The sequence below is a fragment of the Chrysemys picta genome, chromosome 2 (assembly GCF_011386835.1).
Source record: "Chrysemys picta bellii isolate R12L10 chromosome 2, ASM1138683v2, whole genome shotgun sequence".
Lineage (NCBI taxonomy): Eukaryota > Metazoa > Chordata > Testudines > Emydidae > Chrysemys > Chrysemys picta.
Window position 1 is genome coordinate 290,940,362 of NC_088792.1, and position 20,111 is coordinate 290,960,472.

Below are 20,111 nucleotides of genomic sequence, written 5' to 3' on the forward strand. Positions count from 1 at the left end.
GGGCAGGCCCCACCACTTTTGCGGGGGAACTAGACATCACAAGGCATGCAGTTTGTCTCTGGGTCCTTGTTCTCAAATGAGTGGCTGCCCAGATCCTGCCCTTGAGTACCTAGAGTCATTGATTGTAGTTGTGGCTAGTTTGGGGGACACACCTCTTTGCTGAGCCTGTGCCACGCCCTGCCCCTTAGGCTCTTGCTTTATGCCTGGGTCTGCTGGAGTCTCTCTCCCCAGGCTGCGGTTCTGCATTGGTGCTGCTTCTTTCATTCCTTTCCCTGCAGATTTGCTTTACAGGTGGAGAATTGGGCTTCAAACAGAATAAAGCTCAGGTTGCTGCCTTTGAACTTTCTCAGAATCTTGTCTGTTTGACTCTTTCCCCATAAGCTGCGGCAGGACCATGCCTCGGGCCAAAGGGCCAAGCATCTTCGTCTTGTAGACTTTGGCTTAGAGTCTTCTCATGCTGCCTGACCACACTAGGGACAGTCCATGTCCTCGTGTCGGTTCCAGTTTCTGCTCCCCATCAGCATTTGTATTCATCCAGTCTCAGTCCAGAAACACCTCGCATTACACCTGCATAGTGGGGGTTCCCCCCTGCCCTGCCATGCTAAACTGGGTTCCTGGCAAACACTAAAGGCCAGTAGCCAAACATGCAGTCTTTGCAGAGGCAATTTATCCCTCCTCTCTCCACAGCCAGATGCAGCTCAGATAGCATCACTCTGTGAAGGTGGGGTGGAGGTGGCCTCCCTTTGGTGCTCTCCCTTTGCTGGGCTAAAGGGTTGTGGGCCAGTCCATCCTACAGCGAGCTCTGGAGAGTGTATCTGTGGCACCACATCACTGGCTCAGTTGCTTCTCAGGCTGATTGTTCAATTGGTCTCCAGTGAGTTTAAGAGAAGGAAGGTACTTAGGGTGGGAACAGGCTAAAACTCCTCTCCCCCATCAACTCCCTGTCTCTAGTCTGGGTGGGAATAGGCAGCTGTTGGCAATATTGTGATAGGAAATAAGATCTTTGGCTGCTTATTCAGGGCCAAATTCTGTGCTGACTTATACCTAGGGCACACTGGGCCAATGGCATTGCAAAAGGTATGGATCACTGAGAATGCAGCCCTTAGCACAGGTCTGCCCTCACTTAGTTCTAGAGGGCTGCCTGAGGGCAGACTTTGTGCCTTCAGAGAGATCTGACATCAGCAAGAAGCAGTCAGTCACCCATCACAGCAAGAAGAAGTCAGTCACCCATCACAGCATGGAGGCTGGAGGGAGCAGGGCTGGACTTAGGAAAGAGCTGTCAGGTTAGCACAATAATTTACACTTGATACCGCAGGCCAGGGTGACACAGTCAGACTTCTGGGTGAGGAAGATGAGTTTGGATGGCCTGTCTGGGGTGAGATAGATGCATACATCAAAGAGGATATAGCTGTGATAATGGAGATGGGACAGGATTGGGACCTGGACCTGCTAAGAGCTCATGATATCAGAACAGAGAGAAAGGTAGGCTCTGCGAGATTCTGAGGAGAAATCCCCAGCCTGGAGGTAGAAGGAAGGCGGAGGGCTCCCAGATTACAGGACAGGTGCCGGCAGTCTCAATGATGACAAAGACCAGGCAGAGTGAAGAGGATGTGTACCTGTCAGCCGTCTCCCAGTCTCTTGAGGTTCTGCCGTAGGACCTGGGAGGCTCTTCCCATGTTCTGCAAGGTCCGGTTTCACCAATTGACCTGGTTACCAGGTGACTCATTCCTACTGATCCCTGCTCACATGCCCTTGAAGGCTTCCTCCCCTGGGCAGATGGGACTGGAGGGTTAAGCTCTATGTGCATGATGCCAAAGCTGTCAGGCAAATGCATCAGGGGCCACACCACTGAGCTGAGTTGCAGTGTCTGCTTCCTATGGCTCAGGTCCATGGGAAGGGGGATCTGTGCTCTGAACCCTCCAGGGTATGCATGCCTCCAGCATGCTTGGCTGACATGTCTGTGTTGCTGCCAGGATCTCTGAGACAGATGAGCACAGCAGCTCCCAGAGAAACTCACTAGAAGAAGGATTCAAGCCCGAGCTGAGGCCTAACTCTATGTCTGGGTAAGAAGGGACTCGGGAGGGGGAGGAGCAACACTGCACTGCAACAGCCCAAGCCCTTCCCTGCCTGCTGCCCACAGACTGCCACACAGTGGGCCAGACCCCTCAGCCTTTCAGCAGGGAATGGGGTAACAGGCAGGCTTTGGGGAGGTGGGGGAGATGAAGCAGGGACCTGTCTTTGGGGAGGATGGGTGTGGGGGGCACAGGTCAGGTACAGGGCGTGGGGGGCACAGGTTGGGTACTTAGTGAGAGCCAGGAGCCCGGGGGGTTGGTCATGGGATGCGGTGGGGCCCTTCCTTTGAGGAGAACTGTGGGGGACTCAGAGCTTTGGGAAGGGTACAAGGTGGGACCTCTCCTTTGAGGAGGGAGAGCAGAAAGTCTGGGGACTTGAGGGTGGGTTGGGCCAAGCCCCTTGTTATTCCTGGCCTCTCTTCGCAGACTGATCCCAGTTTACCCAGGAGGGGGCGAGGCAGGGGCACCTGTGCGAACGGCCAAAGCTGAGCGACGGCACCAGGAGCGATTGCGGATGCAGAGCCCTGAGTTCCTAAGTACCCAGGAGAAGGAGCTGTCTCCAGCTGAGCGCCGGGCCCTGGAGGCAGAGAAACGAGCCATGTGGAGGGCAGCACGGTGAGTCTCTTTACTAGCAGGGTCTGATGTCATGGCATTGAATCTGTAGCATCAGAGAGAGGGAATGTTTAGGGGGCAGGAGTAAGGGAGACTGTAGTGGCCAGAACACAGTGCATAGGCCAAACTGCCTATCCGATCCTGTCTACCTCTGACAGGAACTTGAGGGGTTTGTCTCTTCTTTACACTTTAGCAACACTTGTGTAGGTCTTCATGACAATAACGTCTCATTGTATTGACTTCAGCTCAGGCACTGATGTTCATGTGACCCGTGCACAATTCCCTTCCCTCTCTTTGCTCCTGTTTTTTCCACCTGTTTCGTAGTATCAGAACAAAGAGACATGCAGTGAAACTTAAAAGGTGGCAAATGCAAAACTGATAAAAGGAATTCCTTTCTACATACATAATTTGCAATTACACTGTGGAATTCATTACCACAAGATGTCATTGAGGCCAAGAACTTAGCAAAGTTCAAATAGGGATTGAACATTTATATGCAAAAAGAAGAACAGGAGTACTTGTGGCACCTTAGAGACTAACAGATTTATTAGAGCATAAGCTTTCGTGGACTACAGCCCCACCTTAGAGACTAACAGATTTATTAGAGCATAAGCTTTCGTGGACTACAGCCCACTTCTTCGCATGCGAAGAAGTGGGCTGTAGTCCACGAAAGCTTATGCTCTAATAAATCTGTTAGTCTCTAAGGTGCCACAAGTACTCCTGTTCTTCTTTTTGCGGATACAGACTAACACAGCTGCTACTCTGAAACCTAACATTTATATGGATAACAAACATATCCAAAGTTATAACAATGAATGCAAGCAAACATTTTGGAAACGAGATAAAACCTCCTGCTTCAGGATTTAAGACAGTCTCTATTAGGAGTTCGAATGTGATCTTCATGGGGATAGATTATACCACAACTGTTACTGCAAGGTTTCTTGCCCATTCCTCTGAAGCACCTGGTGCTGACCACTGCTGGAGACAGGATACTGGACTAGATGGACTTTGGGTCTGATCCAGTCTGGCAATTCCTATGTTTCTGTGTATGTTGGGGATAATGCTACTGTTCTTCCTCCCATGGAGGCTATTAATGTGAATGAGTTAATGTTTGTAAAGTCTTCGAGAGCCTTGGATGGAAGATGCTGGAGCCAGTGCATTTGTTTGAGGCTGGAAAGCTGAGAGACCCGTGTTATTAGAAAGGTCACGTAGTATTATTGTACCTTTTATAGTTATTTAAAACCGGATTGAACCAATGTTCACTGAACTGGGGCTCATCCCCCTTTCCCTGGGGAGATGATGCCTCAGCAACAGGGTTCCCATTCCTTCCTCTGTGAGGGGATGATTCTCCAGCCAGATCCCTCTTCCAGCCAGGACGTTCTTCCATAACACTTCCTTAATTTCTCCGCAAATTGTGGCATTCTGAATAATCACTCCCTATAAATCTGGCCCTCTGGCTACCGGAGCACTGTTGCTTCTCTCTGAAGTTTCTTCACTGTTTAATGTGAGATACCCAGATATAGGCATGGCATTTTAGTCAGTGTATTACTAAGGACTCTTTTCATTTCATCTCCGCTTTTCATTTCATGCCTCTGTAGAGCAGTCCCAAGTAGCATTGGTCTCATTCTGCTGCCCTGTCACATTGTACATTCTGCTGTAAATGGCTCTTTGCTCTCCTAGCTCCCTTCTGGCCATTTCTGCTCCCCTACGCATGATGTCAGGGGTTTTCACTTGTATGGCACATGACACAGAGCACTGCTGTCATTAAAGATGGGTTCTGTTTTTCCACTTGAAACAGGGATTTTCCCTCATTGTTTTTCATGGAGAGAACAGTGTATCTTCCCCAAATTTACAGCACATAATCTGAAAAGGAATGAAATTTTCTGAGAATTTTTCAGGTAACAGTTGAAGTGTAAATTAATTAAAAATTAGTCCGTTAAGAAAAATTTCTCTCATTTTTTGGGGCACCTTCTAGCTAACAAACTGAAAAGATAATTTTAAATGTACATTTGAAGAAACTAGGTGGTTATTAAGCAAAGTTACTAACAATCTTCATGTCTAAGTTTTGCCCTTAAAGTTCACAATTTGGCCTTATTCAAAATGACCATCATTTCCCATAACTTACAGGGCAATGAAGCCAAAGAGTGCCCTTAGGGAAGATGGCTGCCTCTTCACTAAAGTCATGGTGTGTGGCAGTGAACCTGCCACTACTTAAGATTGCCTCCATATCCCATTGTTTCCAATGGGACTGACACCAGGAGGCCTGCAGGGATGATGGCTGCCCCTGCACTCTGGTTAGAAAACTGGGAAGAGCTAATCTATGCCACGAACCCAGCTCAGGAGACAAAGGATGGTCCATTGGTTTGGGGCTTGACTCCAGAGACCCAGGTTGAATTCCCTGCTCCACCACTGATTTCCTGTGTGACCTTGAGCAAATCACTTGGTATATTTGTGCCTCCATTCCCCATGTGTAAAATGGGGACAGAGTGTGTTGTGAGGAGAAACACGTTAAACACATTGTGAGCTGTTCAGATCCTATGGCAATGAGGGCTATATACGTTCCATAATCAAAAGGAACAGCACCTGAGGTTCCCCACTATGGAATCTCTGCAACCTCTGTAGCTTTAACAGGGTCTCCTTTGCTCGGAGGCGCTGTGGCCATTGTGCTGGTGTGAGGGGTGGCAGAGACAGATCTGCTCTCCCACACAGTTCCCCTGCCCTCCCCCCAGCTTGGTGTCTCCTCACCCCCCACTTCAAACATCTGCTTTCTATGCATATCTCCACATACCAGAAGGGGAAAGTTGTATGTGGGGGTGTCATTCTTTCCCCTCTTCTGTGCCACCTCCAATACTTACCATATAGGGATCACTGGATGATTGAGATGTTAAAGAAGCACTCAGGGACGATAAGGCCATTGCAGAGAAACTAAATGAATTCTGTGCATCAGTCTTCATGGCTGAGGATCTGAGGAAGATTTCCAAACCTGAGCCATTCTTTTTAGGTGACAAATCTGAGGAACTGTCCCAGATTGAGGTGTCATTAGAGGAGGGTTTGGAACAAATTGATAAACTAAACAGTAATAAGTCACCAAGACCAGATGGTATTCATCCAAGAGTTCTGAAGGAACTCAAATGTGAAATTGCAGAACTACTAACTGTAGTCTGTAACCTATCATTTAAATCAGCTTCTGTACCAGATGAGTGAAGGATACCTAATGTGATGCCAATTTTTAAAAAGGGCTCCAGACGCGATCCTGGCAATTACAGGCTAGTAAGCCTAATGTCAATTATGGGCAAATTGGTAGAAACTACAGTAAGGAACAAAATTGTCAGACACATAGATGAACATAATTTGTTGGGGAAGAGTCAACATAGTTTTTTTTAAAGGGAAATCATGCCTCACCAGTCTACTACAATTCTTTGAGCGGGTCAACAAGCATGTGGACAAGGGTGATCCAGTGGATATAGTGTACTTAGATTTTCAGAAAGCCTTTGACAAGATACCTCATCAAAGGCTCTTAAGAAAAGTAAGCTGTCATGGGATAAGAGGGAAGATCCTCTTAGGGATCAGTTACTGGTTAAAAGATAGGAAATAAAGGTTAGGAATAAATGGTCAGTTTTCAGAATGGAGAGAAGTAAATAGTGGTGTCCCCCAGGGGTCTACTGAGACCAGTGCTGTTCAACATATTCATGTACAATCTGGAAAAAGAGGTAAACAATGAGGTGGCAAACTTTGCAGATGATACAAAACTACTCAAGATAGTTAAATCCAAAGCAGACTGCAAAGAGTTACAAAGGGATCTCATAAAACTGTGTGACTGGGCAACAAAATGGCAGATTAAATTCAATTTTAATAAATGCAATATAATGTACATTGGAAAACATAATCTCAACTATACATATAAAACATTTGGGTCTAAATTAGCTGTTACCACTCAAGAAAGAGATCTTGGAATCATTGTGGATAGTTCTCTGAAAACATCCACTCAATGTGCAGCCGCAGTCAAAAAAGTTAACAGAATATTGGGAATCGTCAAGAAAGGGATAGATAATAAGACAGAGAATATCATATTGCCTCTATATAAATCCATGGTACGCCCACATCTTGAATACTGTGTGCAGATGTGGTTGCCCCAGCTCAAAAAAATATATACTGGAATGGGAAAACGTTCAGAAAAGGGGAACAAAAATGAGTAGGGGTATGGAACAGCTTCCATATGAGGAAAGATTAAAGACTGGGACTTTGCAGCCTGGAAAAAAGACAACTAAGTGGGGATATGATTGAGGTCTATGAAATCATGACTGATGTGGAGAAAGTAAATATGAAATGTTATTTACCCCTTCTCATAACACAAGAACTAGGGGTCACCAAATGAAATTAATAGGCAGCAGGTTTAAAACAAACAAAAGGCAGTATTTCTTTACATAGCACACAGTCAATCTGTGGAACTCCTTGACAGAGGATGTTGTGAAGGTCATGACTATACTGGGTTCAAAAAAAAACTAGATACATTCATGGAGGATAGGTCCATCTATGGCTATTAGCCAGGATGGGCAGGGATGGTGTCCCTAGCCTCTGTTTGCCAGAAGCTGGGAATGGGTGACGGGGGAAGGATCATTTGATGATTACCTGTTCTGTTCATTCCCTCTGAGGTACCTGGCACTGGCCACTGTTGGAAGACAGATACTGGGCTAGATGGACCTTTGGTCTGACCCAGTATGGTCATTCTTATGTTCTTATTAAATATATATACAAAAGCTCTGTTTTAAAGGGATTAAGGTTGGATAACTGTGAAATTCCCCAACTCAAGCCTTTAAAAGCAAGGATATGCCACGTTATGGGACATTTCTCCTATACTCAAACACCCACATAGCATATTTCAAGACTCTGCATTATCACAATGAACTTCCTTCTATTCCCCAGTAGAGCGGGAAACACACTATAGGCAAGCAGCACACAGCACTGATTTGGTCAGCTTAATGTACCATCTCTACATACACACACATTATACATTATTGAAAGCTTATGATGGCTACTTAATGGTGAGGTATGATGTGGAACTGTCAACTGGTGCCATTACCATAGAAAAAGGGGATAAACAATGACACCCTCAACACTTTAAAATGACCACTTTGAAATATTTGCATTCATTTCTGTTAATGACTCTGTATTATTTCAAGAAATACAATTAGATTTCTTTGTGACCTCAAAGTATTGCAACAACAATCTAAAAGGTAAAATAAAATGTAATAATAAATTTGTACAGGTATAATGGAAATGTAAAAGCTGGTGACATTTCTAGTCAACACCATTATCATCATCTTGTTCATCATTATGATCTCTGTCAAGAGTGCGTGAATTATCACAGTCTTCACTGCCTCAGCATGGACACAGTTCTGTGCAGGGAAGAGTGTTCTTACTACAGACAGAGTTGCTTGTGCAGCAACCACTACTGGCACAGGCACACATAAGATTTTGTAGAAGCTCAGATGCCATTGGGCCTTTGAAGAATACAGGAAGTAGTTTATCATCTATATTTTTTCATCCATGTTGCAATAAAGATCCAACATCTGGCTTACCTATGTGTTAAGACATCCATATCTTTGTTTGCCAAGATGCTCTTTTGACACACTCTTCAAAACTATTCTCACATGGTGGGAGTTTGGCCAGTGACTTGTCCTTTTTGCTGGCTAGATTGAGGCACAAACAATCGAGGTCTTTGTGGGTCTCCTTTTCTTTGTTGCTCTGGTCATACAGCACTGCTACCAACTTCCTTGCTGCAGAAATTGTGGCTTGTTGGTCACTCTCTCCTAATTTGGCAAGATCTCTGAAGTGGTAAGCTCCCTTTGTTTTGACAACATTAAACGCAGATTTTTTTCCCGGTATCAAATAGGGATGACACAGAGTCACATCCATGTACAACAGGAAGTATGTTGCAGAAGTGAGGAGTGAGTGCGTCACAAATTATCTGCACAGGTATAGAGTGACACTTGTCAATTGTGCGGGCAATGGTGCCTGTTTCAATCCACATGTTATCTATGTGTTCCATTTTTGGAAAGTAGTGAACAGCAAGGACCAAATCATCTGTATCAAGTGACCTAATTACTATGGGTTTTTTTATACCAAGAGACCCAAAATCTATATTGGCACATACAACATGCAGAGGCATCCTTGTGTCCGCTTCTTCCTGAGTACTGTAGCAGTCTTGGGCTTCTTGACCTTAGTAAAGCCTTTGATGCTGTCTTGCAAGACCCTCTCATAAACAAACTACAGAAATGCAACCTAGACTGAGATACTATAAGGTGGGTGTAAAACTGGTTGGAAAACTGTTCCCAGAGAGTAGTTATCAGTGATTCATGGTCATGCTGGAAGGGCATAACGAGTGGGGTCCCACAGGGATCAGTTCTGAGTCTGGTTCTGTTCAATATCTTCATCAATGCTTTAGATAATGACATAGAGAATACACTTATAAGTTTGCAGATGATACCAAGCTGGGAGGGGTTGCAAGTGCTTTGGAGGATAGGATTAAAATTCAAAATGATCTGGACAACCTGGAGAAATGGTCTGAAGTAAACAGGATGAAATTCAATAAGGACAAATGCAAAGTGCTCCATTTAGGAAGGAACAATCAGTTGCACACATACAAAATTGGAAATGTCTGCCTGAGAAGGAATACTGCGGAAAGGGATCTGGGGGTCATAGTGGACCACAAACTAAATAGAAGTCAACAGTGTAACACTATTGCAAAAACAGCGAACATCATTCTGAGATGTATTAGCAGGAGTGTTGTAAGCAAGACACGAGAAGTAATTCTTCCGCTCTACTCTGTGCTGATTAGGCCTCAACTGGAGTATTGTGTACAGTTCTGGGCGCCACATTTCAGGAAAGATTGGACAAATTGGAGAAAGTCCAGAGAAGAGCAACAAAAATGATTAAAGGTCTAGAAAACGTGGTCTATGAGGGAAGATTGAAAAAATTGGGTTTGTTTCGTCTGGAAAAGAGAAGACTGAGAGGGGACATGATAACCGTTTTCAAGCACATAAAAGGTTGTTACAAGGAGGACAGGGCTCTGTGGGGAAAAGTTTCTGAACTGATTCCTGTGTGATTGCCCCTCCCTTGCCAGACTCAAATTTGGTCTTCTTGGCCATGGCAGCAAATGTTTTGATGCCAGATTTCTTGACTGGGCTGAAGAAGCTACATGCCCCATCAGATTCAAGTGCACCTCTCTCAAATTTCTCCATTCATTCTTCACGAACATCTGGTATTTTCTGTAGAGACTCTTGTACATCTGATGTTACAGTAGATATGTTGATAGGCACCTCTGGATGGGATTCAGGGTCAAGTGGGTTTGTCATAGTGTTGATGACATGGTTGGTAAGGGCTATAACATGCTCTTCATCCCTCTTCAGTGCAGAGGCAAGGACTTGTTTGTGGACTTTGTCTTCACTACTGCTTGTTAGACCACTTCTTTCTGTCAGAGCTTTTGCATTTCAGGGCATGTCAGATGGAACCTCACAAGACAAGGGCTGACTTCTTTCTTGTCAGTCCTACAATCTCACTTCTGCCCTTTGAATCTGCTGACATTTTTCTCAGTTCCCTTGTGGTACATGCTAGGGTGCAATCCAGACCAGTGAAGGGTTGCGTCACCACCTGCCCTCAAAATGCCCTGCTGATGTGGTTCTCTTGTTTGAACATTCCTAGCCAGCAGACAAGTCTGCAATGAATGTCTGTGTGTTAAGACGCCCTGACGCAACAATTCTGATTCCAGCAGCTTGCTTGTTACACCACTGCCACACTCTGGCTCCACCAGCCTTGCATATACCTGGCAAGATAATATCAGCAGCTCCCAGTCTTGAATTTTCCCCAAACTGTGTGCTCTGCAAAGTCCAGCCCTCTTCGGGCTCATTCGGAGAGACATTAAGATTCATTTGTTCCTTTAAAGATACAATGCCTAGCAGCTTGCCACATTGGAGTTAACATTCACTTTATATTAAACACAGCACTGGGTTGGTTTAGATTAGGGCTGTCGATTAATAGTAGTTAACTCATGCAGTTAACTAAAAAAAAATTAATCGCAATTAAAAAAATTAATCCCTACTAATCGCAGTTTTAATCGCACTGTTAAACAAGAGAATACCAGTTGAAATTTATTAAATATTTTTGGATGTTCTTATACATTTTCAAATATATTGATTTTGATTACAACACAGAATACAAAGTGTACAGTGCTCACTTTATATTACTATTTTTATTACAAATATTTGCACTGTAAAAATGATGAACCAAAGAACATAAGAACATAAGAACGGCCATACCGGGTCAGACCAAAGGTCCATCTAGCCCAGTATCCTGTCTACCGACAGTGGCCAGTGCCAGGTGCCCCAGACGGAGTGGACCTAACAGGCAATGATCAAGTGATCTCTCTCCTGCCATCCATCTCTGTCCTCTGACAAACAGAGGCTAGGGACACCATTCCTTACCCATCCTGGCTAATAGCCATTAATGGACTTAACCACCATGAATTTATCCAGTTCTCTTTTAAACGCTGTTATAGTCCTAGCCTTCACAACCTCCTCAGGTAAGGAGTTCCACAAGTTGACTGTGCGCTGCATGAAGAAGAACTTCCTTGTATTTGTTTTAAACCTGCTGCCTATTAATTTCATTTGGTGACCCCTAGTTCTTGTATTATGGAAATAAGTAAATAACTTTTCCTTATCCACTTTCTCCACATCACTCATAATTTTATATACCTCTATCATATCCCCCCCCCCCCTTAGTCTCCTCTTTTCCAAGCTGAAGAGTCCTAGCCTCTTCATTCTCTCCTCATATGGGACCCGTTCCAAACCCCTAATCATTTTACTTGCCATTTTCTGAACCTTTTCTAGTGCCAGTATATCTTTTTTGAGATGAGGAGACCACATCTGTACGCAGTATTCGAGATGAGGGCGTACCATCGATTTATATAAGGGCAATAATATATTCTCAGTCTTATTCTCTATCCCCTTTTTAATGATTCCTAACATCCTGTTTGCTTTTTTGACCGCCTCTGCACACTGCGTGGACATCTTCAGAGAACTATCCACGATGACTTCAAGATCTTTTTCCTGACTTGTTGTAGCTAAATTAACCCCCATCATATTGTATGTATAGTTGGGGTTATTTTTTCCAATGTGCATTACTTTACATTTATCCACATTAAATTTCATCTGCCATTTTGTTGCCCAATCACTTAGTTTTGTGAGATCTTTTTGAAATTAGTCACAGTCTGCTTTGGTCTTAACTATCTTTAGCAGTTTAGTATCATCTGCAAACTTTGCCACCTCACTGTTTACCCCTTTCTCCAGATCATTTATGAATAAGTTGAATAAGATTGGTCCTAGGACTGACCCTTGGGGGACACCACTTGTTACCCCCTCCATTCTGAGAATTTACCATTAATTCCTACCCTTTGTTCCCTGTCTTTTAACCAGTTCTCAGTCCATGAAAGGACCTTCTCTTTTATCCCATGACAGCTTAATTTACATAAGAGCCTTTGGTGAGGGACCTTGTCAAAGGCTTTCTGGAAATCTAAGTACACTATGTCCACTGGATCCCCCTTGTCCACATGTTTGTTGAACCCTTCAAAGAACTCTAATAGATTAGTAAGACACGATTTCCCTTTACAGAAACCATGTTGACTATTGCTCAACAGTTTGTTTTTCTATGCGTCTGACAATTTTATTCTTAACTACTGTTTCGACTAATTTGCCTGGTACCGACATTAGACTTACCGGTCTGTAATTGCCAAGATCACCTCTAGAGGCCTTTTTAAATATTGGTGTTACATTAGCTAACTTCCAATCATTGGGTACAGAAGCCGATTTAAAGGACAGGTTACAAACCTTAGTTAACAGTTCCGCAACTTCACATTTGAGTTCTTTCAGAACTCTTGGGTGAATGCCATCTGGTCCCGGTGACTTGTTAATGTTAAGTTTATCAATTAATTCCCAAACCTCCTCTAGTGACACTTCAATCTGTGACAGTTCCTCAGATTTGTCACCTACAAAAGCCGGCTCAGATTTGGGAATCTCCCTAACATCCTCAGCCGTGAAGACTGAAGCAAAGAATCCATTTAGTTTCTCCGCAATGACTTTATCGTCTTTAAGCGCTCCTTTTGTATCTCGATCATCAAGAGGCCCCACTGATTGTTTAGCAGGCTTCCTGCTTCTGATGTACTTAAAAAACATTTTGTCATTACCTTTGGAGTTTTTGGCTAGCCGTTCTTCAGACTCCTCTTTGGCTTTTCTTATTACATTCTTGCACTTAATTTGGCAGCGTTTATGCTCCTTTCTATTTGCCTCACTAGGATTTGACTTCCACTTTTTAAAGGAAGTCTTTTTATCTCTCACTGCTTCTTTTACATGGTTGTTAAGCCACGGTGGCTCTTTTTTAGTTCTTTTACTGTGTTTCTTAATTTGGGGTATACATTGAAGTCGGGCCTCTATTATGGTGTCTTTAAAAAGCGCCCATGCAGCTTGCAGGGATTTCACTTTAGTCACTGTACTTTTTAACTTCTGTTTAACTAACCCCCTCATTTTTGCATCGTTCCCCCTTTTGAAATTAAATGCCACAATGTTGGGCTGTTGAGATGTTCTTCCCACCACAGGGATGTTGAATGCTATTGTATTATGGTCACTATTTCCAAGTGGTCCTGTTATAGTTACCTCTCCCCTTGTGGGGTCCCGTACCAGCTGCTCCGTGAAGCAGTCATTTAAAGTATCGAGAAATTTTATCTCTGCATTTCGTCCTGAAGTGAAATGTTCCCAGTCAATATGGGGATAATTGAAATCCCCCACTATTATTGAGTTCTTAATTTTGATAGCCTCTCTAATTTCCCGTAGCATTTCATCATCACTATCACCGTCCTGGTCAGGTGGTCTATAATAGATCCCTAATGTTATATTCTTATTAGAGCATGAAATTTCTATCCATAGAGACTCTATGGAACATGTGGATTCACTTAAGATTTTTACTTCATTTGATTCTGCATTTTCTTTCACATATAGCGCCACTCCCCCCCACACAACCTGTTCTGTCCTTCCAATATATTTTGTACCCCGGAATGATTGTGTCCCATTGATTGCTCTCAGTCCACCAGGTTTCTGTGATGCCTATTATATCAATATCCTCCTTTATCAAAAGAGGAAATGTATTTATCAATAAGAAATGTATTTTTCAGTTCATCTCATACAAGTACTGTAGTGCGATCTCTTTATCATGAAAGTGCAATTTACAAATGTAGATTTTTTTTGTTACATAACTGCATTCAGAAACAAAACAATGTAAAACTTTAGAGCCTATAAATCCACTCAGTCCTACTTCTTGTTCAGCCTTTTCAGACTCAATTGCTAAGTCAAATAAGTTTGTTTACATTTACAGGAGATAATGCTGCCTGCTTCTTATTTACAATGTCATCTGAGAGTGAGAACAGGCGTTTGCATGGCACTTTTGTTGCTAGCACTGCAAGGTATTTATGTGCCAGATATGCTAAACATTCGTATCCCCCTTCATGCTTCAGTCACCATTCCAGAGGACATGCTTCCATGCTGATGACGCTTGTAAAAAAAATAATGCGTTAATTAAATTTGTGACTCAACTCCTTGGGGGAGAATTGTATATCTCCTGCTCTGTTTTACCTGCATTCTGCCATATATTTCATGTTACAGCCGTCTCAGATGATGATCCTGGGCATGTTGTTCATTTCGAACACTTTCACTGCAGATTTGACAAAACGCAAAGAAGGTATCATTGTGAGATTTCTAAAGATAGCTACAGCACTCGACTCAAGATTTAAGAATCTGAAGTGCCTTCCAAAATCTGAGAGGGACGAGGTATAGAGCATGATTTCAGAAATCTTAAAAGAGCAACACTCCAGTGCAGAAACGAGAGAACCCAAACCATCAAAAGAGAAAATCAACCTTCTGCTGGTGGCATCTGACTCAGATGATGAAAATGAACATGCGTTGGTTCGCACTGCTTTAGATAGTTATAGAGCAGAACTCATCATCAGCATGGATGCATGTCCTCTGGAATAGTGGTTGAAGCATGAAGGGACATACGAATCTTTAGCGCATCTGGCACGTAAATATCTTGCAACGCCAGCTACAAAAGTGCCATGTGAATGCCTGTTCTCACTTTCAGGTGACATTGTAAACAAGAAGCAGACAGCATTATCTCCTGCAAATGTAAACAAACTTATTTTTCTTAGTGATTAGCATTGTAAACCTGGACTTACAGTTGCTGGCACCCAGGTCTTTTAGGTGTGCTAATGTGTCCATACTGCACTACACAGACCTTCTGACTTGGGTCTGCGGCTTGAGCTACATTCATACTGCTAAATGACAGGGCTTGGGACCAAATCACAGTGGGACTTAGGCTGTGACCCATCCCCCAGTAGGGTGTTAGGACCTAGGTCCTGACTGCTCGCTAACCCAAGTCAGATTGATTTGTGTGTGGATGGAAGGGGGTCTTGGGTCAAACCCGAGTCAGATGCCAGGTGGTATAGACATTCCCTTTCTAGTTGCTTTGCCCTTTTTGGAGGTCAGACTAGATCTAATGGTCCATTCTGGCCTTAAAATCTATTAATAATTCTGGCACGCCTCCATTATCATTACAATTTCCAAGGGATTCCTGACTCAGAAAACTCCCACATTCTTTCTTCAGCTTTCCCCGGAGCTTTTACATAGCATTCCAGTTCCACAGCATTCTTGGGGATTTGGCTGCCAATTAAAGGCCCTGCTTGCTCTGGTTTAAAGACCCTTGAGGTGGAGTATGTCCTTGTCTGCTTGCTACCTCTCCATGGCTGTGTCTGCACTGACAAAGAGCCTGTAATTCACCATATTTTAGCTCCCCCACCCCCCAAATGAGATGATATGGCACCACCACAGACACCTGAGCTCAGTCTGCTCTGCAGCTTCCTCTGTTACTACCACAAGAGGCGGTGCACTTCTGGAGAACCACGTCTCCTCTGTTTGCCAGAGTTGGTTCAGTCCTAGGTGCAGTGTATCAGTGATCAGGGGCCAGGGCTCAGGTCTCCTCCAAGGGGACCCCATGTACAACTCCTTGAGCTGCTTGGTAGACGGAGGTTTAGGTTGCCCTTCAGTCTCGCTGTATTTCTTATATTGCACAATGCAGATTGTATCACTTTCTGTCTAATCTTCTGTCTTCTGCTTCTTTCCAGTTCTCTGGTGTGTGTCCCCACCACCACCCACCTTGCTGGGCCTTCCCCCACGCCCTCTGCCATCAGTGCCCTGTTAGGACACACACCCATACCCACATGCTGGTCCCTGGGCCCTGTTGGGACATGAGCACCCCTGGACTCCTCCGCTTGTGTACCCTGTGAGGCTCGACCCCGCCCCCCCAATCACTGCCATGTGTCCCCTGTCAGGACACCCACACACACCTACATTGGCACGCATGTCTAGGAAGGGTGTGTTTGAAAGGTCACGGGCATACGCCAGTGGGGGAGAAGTGTGTCCACAAGGGAGCGATACACATCTTGTGAACCCCTCCGCTGCTCTGAAGCACACACATGCCCTCCTATGAACCCACTTTTTCCCAATGCGTGCCTGTGCCATTTTGGATACACATGCATCCAGCATATGGCAAACACAACCCTCCCTTGGGCACCTGTCCACTGTCCTGGGCCCCCTTCCCTTTCTGACAGGTGCACACAGACACCCTCTCTCCCCCTCAGCATGTATCCACCCTGTTTGCTTCACCGCCTCCCACTTGTGTAAGCACCTTGTCAGTCCCTCCCCATGTCTGACATTCCTGCCATGTCTAGTCCCTCCCACCCAGTGCATACCATCCGAGAGCAGAAGTCAGACTCTAACTGCTGGGGCTGGGAAGGGCCATTCCCATAGGCAGGTTATTCCTGACTTGCACACCAGGGGTTCCTGCCCCACTCTCTCAAGCAGCTGGTGCTGGCCAGGCTCAGAGACGGGAGCCTGGTCTGATCCTAGCCAATGCCTGCATCAGCCCTTCACTCCTCCTCTCTCCAGGGTACATTCCAATCTTTTTTTTCTCTCTGTCTGTTTCTTTCTCTCTCTGTGGTCGCCTGCTATGATGTTCATCACCACTATCTTTTCCTCCTCCTCCTCCTCCTCCTCCTCAGATCCTCCACTCTTGAAGACAGTATTAAACAGTACGAGCAGGATCTGGCCAGGAAGCTCTACCAGTCCCGACAGCGGGCACCTGCACCAGGGGCCAGGCCAGCTCAGGTGTCTAGCCCAGGGCAGAGTCACGTCTCAAGAACCCCTGGGTCAGGAAGTCAATCCAGGTGTGCACAGCCCCTGCCCCTCCAGTTGCATGTTCCACAGTCCTTCTCTGTATTCCTGCCTCCTACTGCAGCCATCTCTGCTGCTGCTCTAGGAGTGGGGAGAAACACCCCGCTCCTGCTGCAGTGTGCTAGAGCCCATTGCCCCCTGGTTCTGCAGGCTGATGGCAGTTATCTAAACAATCAGAGGGAGAAGTTCTCCTGCTTGGGAAGCCTCCGCTGCCAAGTGCAGAGCCCATCTTACCATAGTCAGTTCTGAATTTCACAAATGCCAGAAGAGGGGCAGGATGCAGCAGCACTGATGGAGTGTGGGGGAGATCAGAGTGCCTGAAATAACCCTCACGCCCTTGTGGTTTATACCTGCAATTCCCCTCCTTCCTCCTGGCCTGGATGGTTCCCCATCACATCCCCAGGCACCTCTGGAGAGCCCTGCAGCTTCTCACTTGGGTGTGCAGCGCTCGGCTAGGCCTGTCCCAGATTCACACGTGTGTGTGTGTGTCAGGAGGAGGTTAATGGCTGATCATAGCAAATTCAGCTGTTTTCTGAATTCTCTCCTACACTGACTTTCTCTGTCTGCCACAACATATCCTCACCCTCTCCACAGAGGGAACATGGGAGCCAGTGCTCTGTCCCTGCCCTCTGACATTCAGCCCCAGAGCCATGGGCTGGCTGCCAGGCACAGAAGAAGGCATTACTTGTAATTCTCTTCAATGATGCTGATGTCCACTTTCTCCCCCTCCTCTGAGGCAGGATGAAGTCTCTGGAGCAGGATGCCCTCAAAGCCCAGATGGTGATTGCCAAGTCCAAGGAGGGGAAGAAGCGCAGCACACTGGAACAGCTGGCTGAATCGCCTTCACCTGCTCCCACCCCCTCCCCAACGCTTCCAGAAGGTACTGTATGCCACGCATCCTGGGAGTGGGGTTCACCACATCACTGGGGATAGAGGCCAACATCTGTGCGCTAGCCAGGACTCTTCCACAGGCCCACTGAGAGTGAATTCCCCATTTCTTCTAGGCTGAGGGGGCGCATCTAGGGCTGGGCTGGAATCTTGCAGCCAGGATAGTCCTGGCTTGTATGATACTGACAGAGACCCACCCCTTTGCCATGTTATTCTCCAGGGAACCCAAGCAGTGGAACTCAACACCATAGCCCGAGAAACAGGAGAGAGAAATGACCGTGTGGCTGGGAGGCTTGGCATAGCCCTTTATAGCTCTTACGCATGCTGCCAAAGGGGGAAGGGGTGCGTAATGCATTCCTCACTAACCAGTGCTTCTGCCTCTTCTTTTGCAGATTGCAGCCCCAGGAATGTCACTTCACCAGGGAGGCTGGTAGGAGTTGCTGCCACCCCCTCTTTGTCTTATCTCTAAACCTGGGATACCCACCCACCGCGAGCCAGGAAGGGGAGAATGCCCCGTATGGCTGGGATGTGGGATCCTCACTCACAGACTCATCCCAGACATGGGGCCATGAGAGTGAGCCGCCTGGCCCCGTGTGCTCAACCATGCCTGTTGCTGAGAGCTGAGATTTGGTCTCATTTCCCTAGGTTTCCATTTCACTTGTCTGTGAACCCTCCCTTTCCCACATGTTCCATTTCCATCCCCTCTGCTTCTTCAGCTCAGCCTCTGCATTTTGCCCTCAGCAAGCCTTTCACGCCTGACACCCCTTCTACAAGCCTCACAATACCTGCTCCCAGCTGTTGTGGTTGTTTTTTTCATTACCTCAAGTGGCCCCAGCTGAGATCAGTGCTGGGCACTGTACACACGCACTGAGAGTCAGAGCTCACTGTGTACAAAGACAAGACAAAGGGGAGAGGGAAACTGAGGCACAGAGAAGGGATGAGGCTTGCCCCCAGTCACATAGTAGAACTAGGAATATATGGAGGTTTAAAATCCTGGCCCCAATGAATTCCATGGGAGTTGCCATTGATTTCAGTGGAACCTGGATTTTCCCCAGTTCATGCGCTGAGGCTCAGGGCCAGCAAAGGACAGGAGTGCCCTAAAACCCTGGGCATATACAGCGTGGTCCACTGGATCACGCACTGAAGGATTATATCCCAGAGATGACTTGCTGCAATAGACGATTGTTCATGCGAGTCCTGGTACCACCTTTCACAGATGAGAGGTGTCACCATCGCCTTTACCCAAACCATTCCTTCTTCTCTGATCTCCTGATAAGCCTTTCCACAGTGTGCTGCAACCCTCTGCTTGCTGCTGATCCCTCGCTCACTCTCTCTCTTTCTCTCTCTCTCTTCTCTTGCTGTCCCTTCCAGTCCATGTCTGAAAAGAAGTTTGACTACCGGGAATTTGCTGCTATTCCTTCTTCCAAACCTGTTTACGAAATTCAGGTATAAGCTGCATGCAGAATTCCTGTCTTCACGCAATTGCCAGCTAAGCAATCAGGGTCTGATTCTGGTTGGCGTGCCCTCACCTGAAGCTCTGTTATGTGACTTAGAGGTCTAACAGAGGGTCCCTCAGGGTGGGGATGTGTACTGTGGGTGAAATGTCTTTGGAACATGGCAGAATCATGGTGTACATCACAGAAAGAATGTGAATCTGGCTCCCCAGCCTGGATCCCACCCCACCTCCTGGGACATCTAGAGACCAGGTCATTAATTCATTGCTCTTAGCAATCATGCCAAAGGGTCTCTGTAGCTCCTTCTATGGGTGGAGCTGAGACAAACGGGGCTGCTGATGCAGTCTCCCTGAGTCCCCTGGGATTAAATGGAAGCCTGACTAGCTGACATGCTCGTGGTCTTCGGGCATCTTCAAGAAACTGAGCTGTAGTCAATAGAACATGTCTCCCTCACTAGTGCCCTTGAAGATCTCCCTTCTAAGTAAGAATAATTCATAAAGGACCATTGTGATGAGTGATGCCAAAGCTTCCCAGGAGTTTCTTCTCCAGCTGACTAGGAATGAAAAGTTCCTCTTGCCTAGTACAGAAGAAGCCTCACAATCTACTGGGTGTTTGTGCACAACTAGCCGTTGTTGCAGCTGCAGCTTCCATGGAAAACCAGAGACTTTATGCCAAGCAGAACTCCCAATTTACCTTTCCACCCTTTGCTCCCCAGACTCTTTAGCTGAGGCAGCTACTGCTAATGCGAGATCTGGTAC

General features: G+C 45.8%; 2 protein-coding genes across 51 annotated transcripts in view; one reads left to right on the forward strand and one right to left on the reverse strand.

Moving 5' to 3' along the window:
- Positions 1-20,111, forward strand: part of SCRIB (scribble planar cell polarity protein) — a 210,447-nt gene that overhangs the window by 167,458 nt on the left and 22,878 nt on the right. For 34 of the 50 annotated variants that reach the window (XM_024112161.3, XM_008175709.4, XM_024112168.3 and 31 more), the window contains 6 exons: positions 1,974-2,063; positions 2,499-2,687; positions 16,840-17,004; positions 17,752-17,891; positions 18,292-18,329; positions 19,271-19,345. In XM_024112161.3, the coding sequence (XP_023967929.1) occupies positions 1,974-2,063; positions 2,499-2,687; positions 16,840-17,004; positions 17,752-17,891; positions 18,292-18,329; positions 19,271-19,345 (697 nt within the window). The remainder of the gene's footprint in view (positions 1-1,973; positions 2,064-2,498; positions 2,688-16,839; positions 17,005-17,751; positions 17,892-18,291; positions 18,330-19,270; positions 19,346-20,111) is intronic. The other 16 variants (XM_065582346.1, XM_042861255.2, XM_065582350.1 and 13 more) reach the window with 6 other exon arrangements.
- Positions 4,356-20,111, reverse strand: part of IQANK1 (IQ motif and ankyrin repeat containing 1) — a 142,224-nt gene continuing 126,468 nt past the window's right edge. Inside the window, exon 15 of the mRNA XM_065582359.1 lies at positions 4,356-4,547. Coding sequence (XP_065438431.1) covers positions 4,493-4,547 — 55 coding nt within the window. The 3' untranslated portion in view covers positions 4,356-4,492. The remainder of the gene's footprint in view (positions 4,548-20,111) is intronic.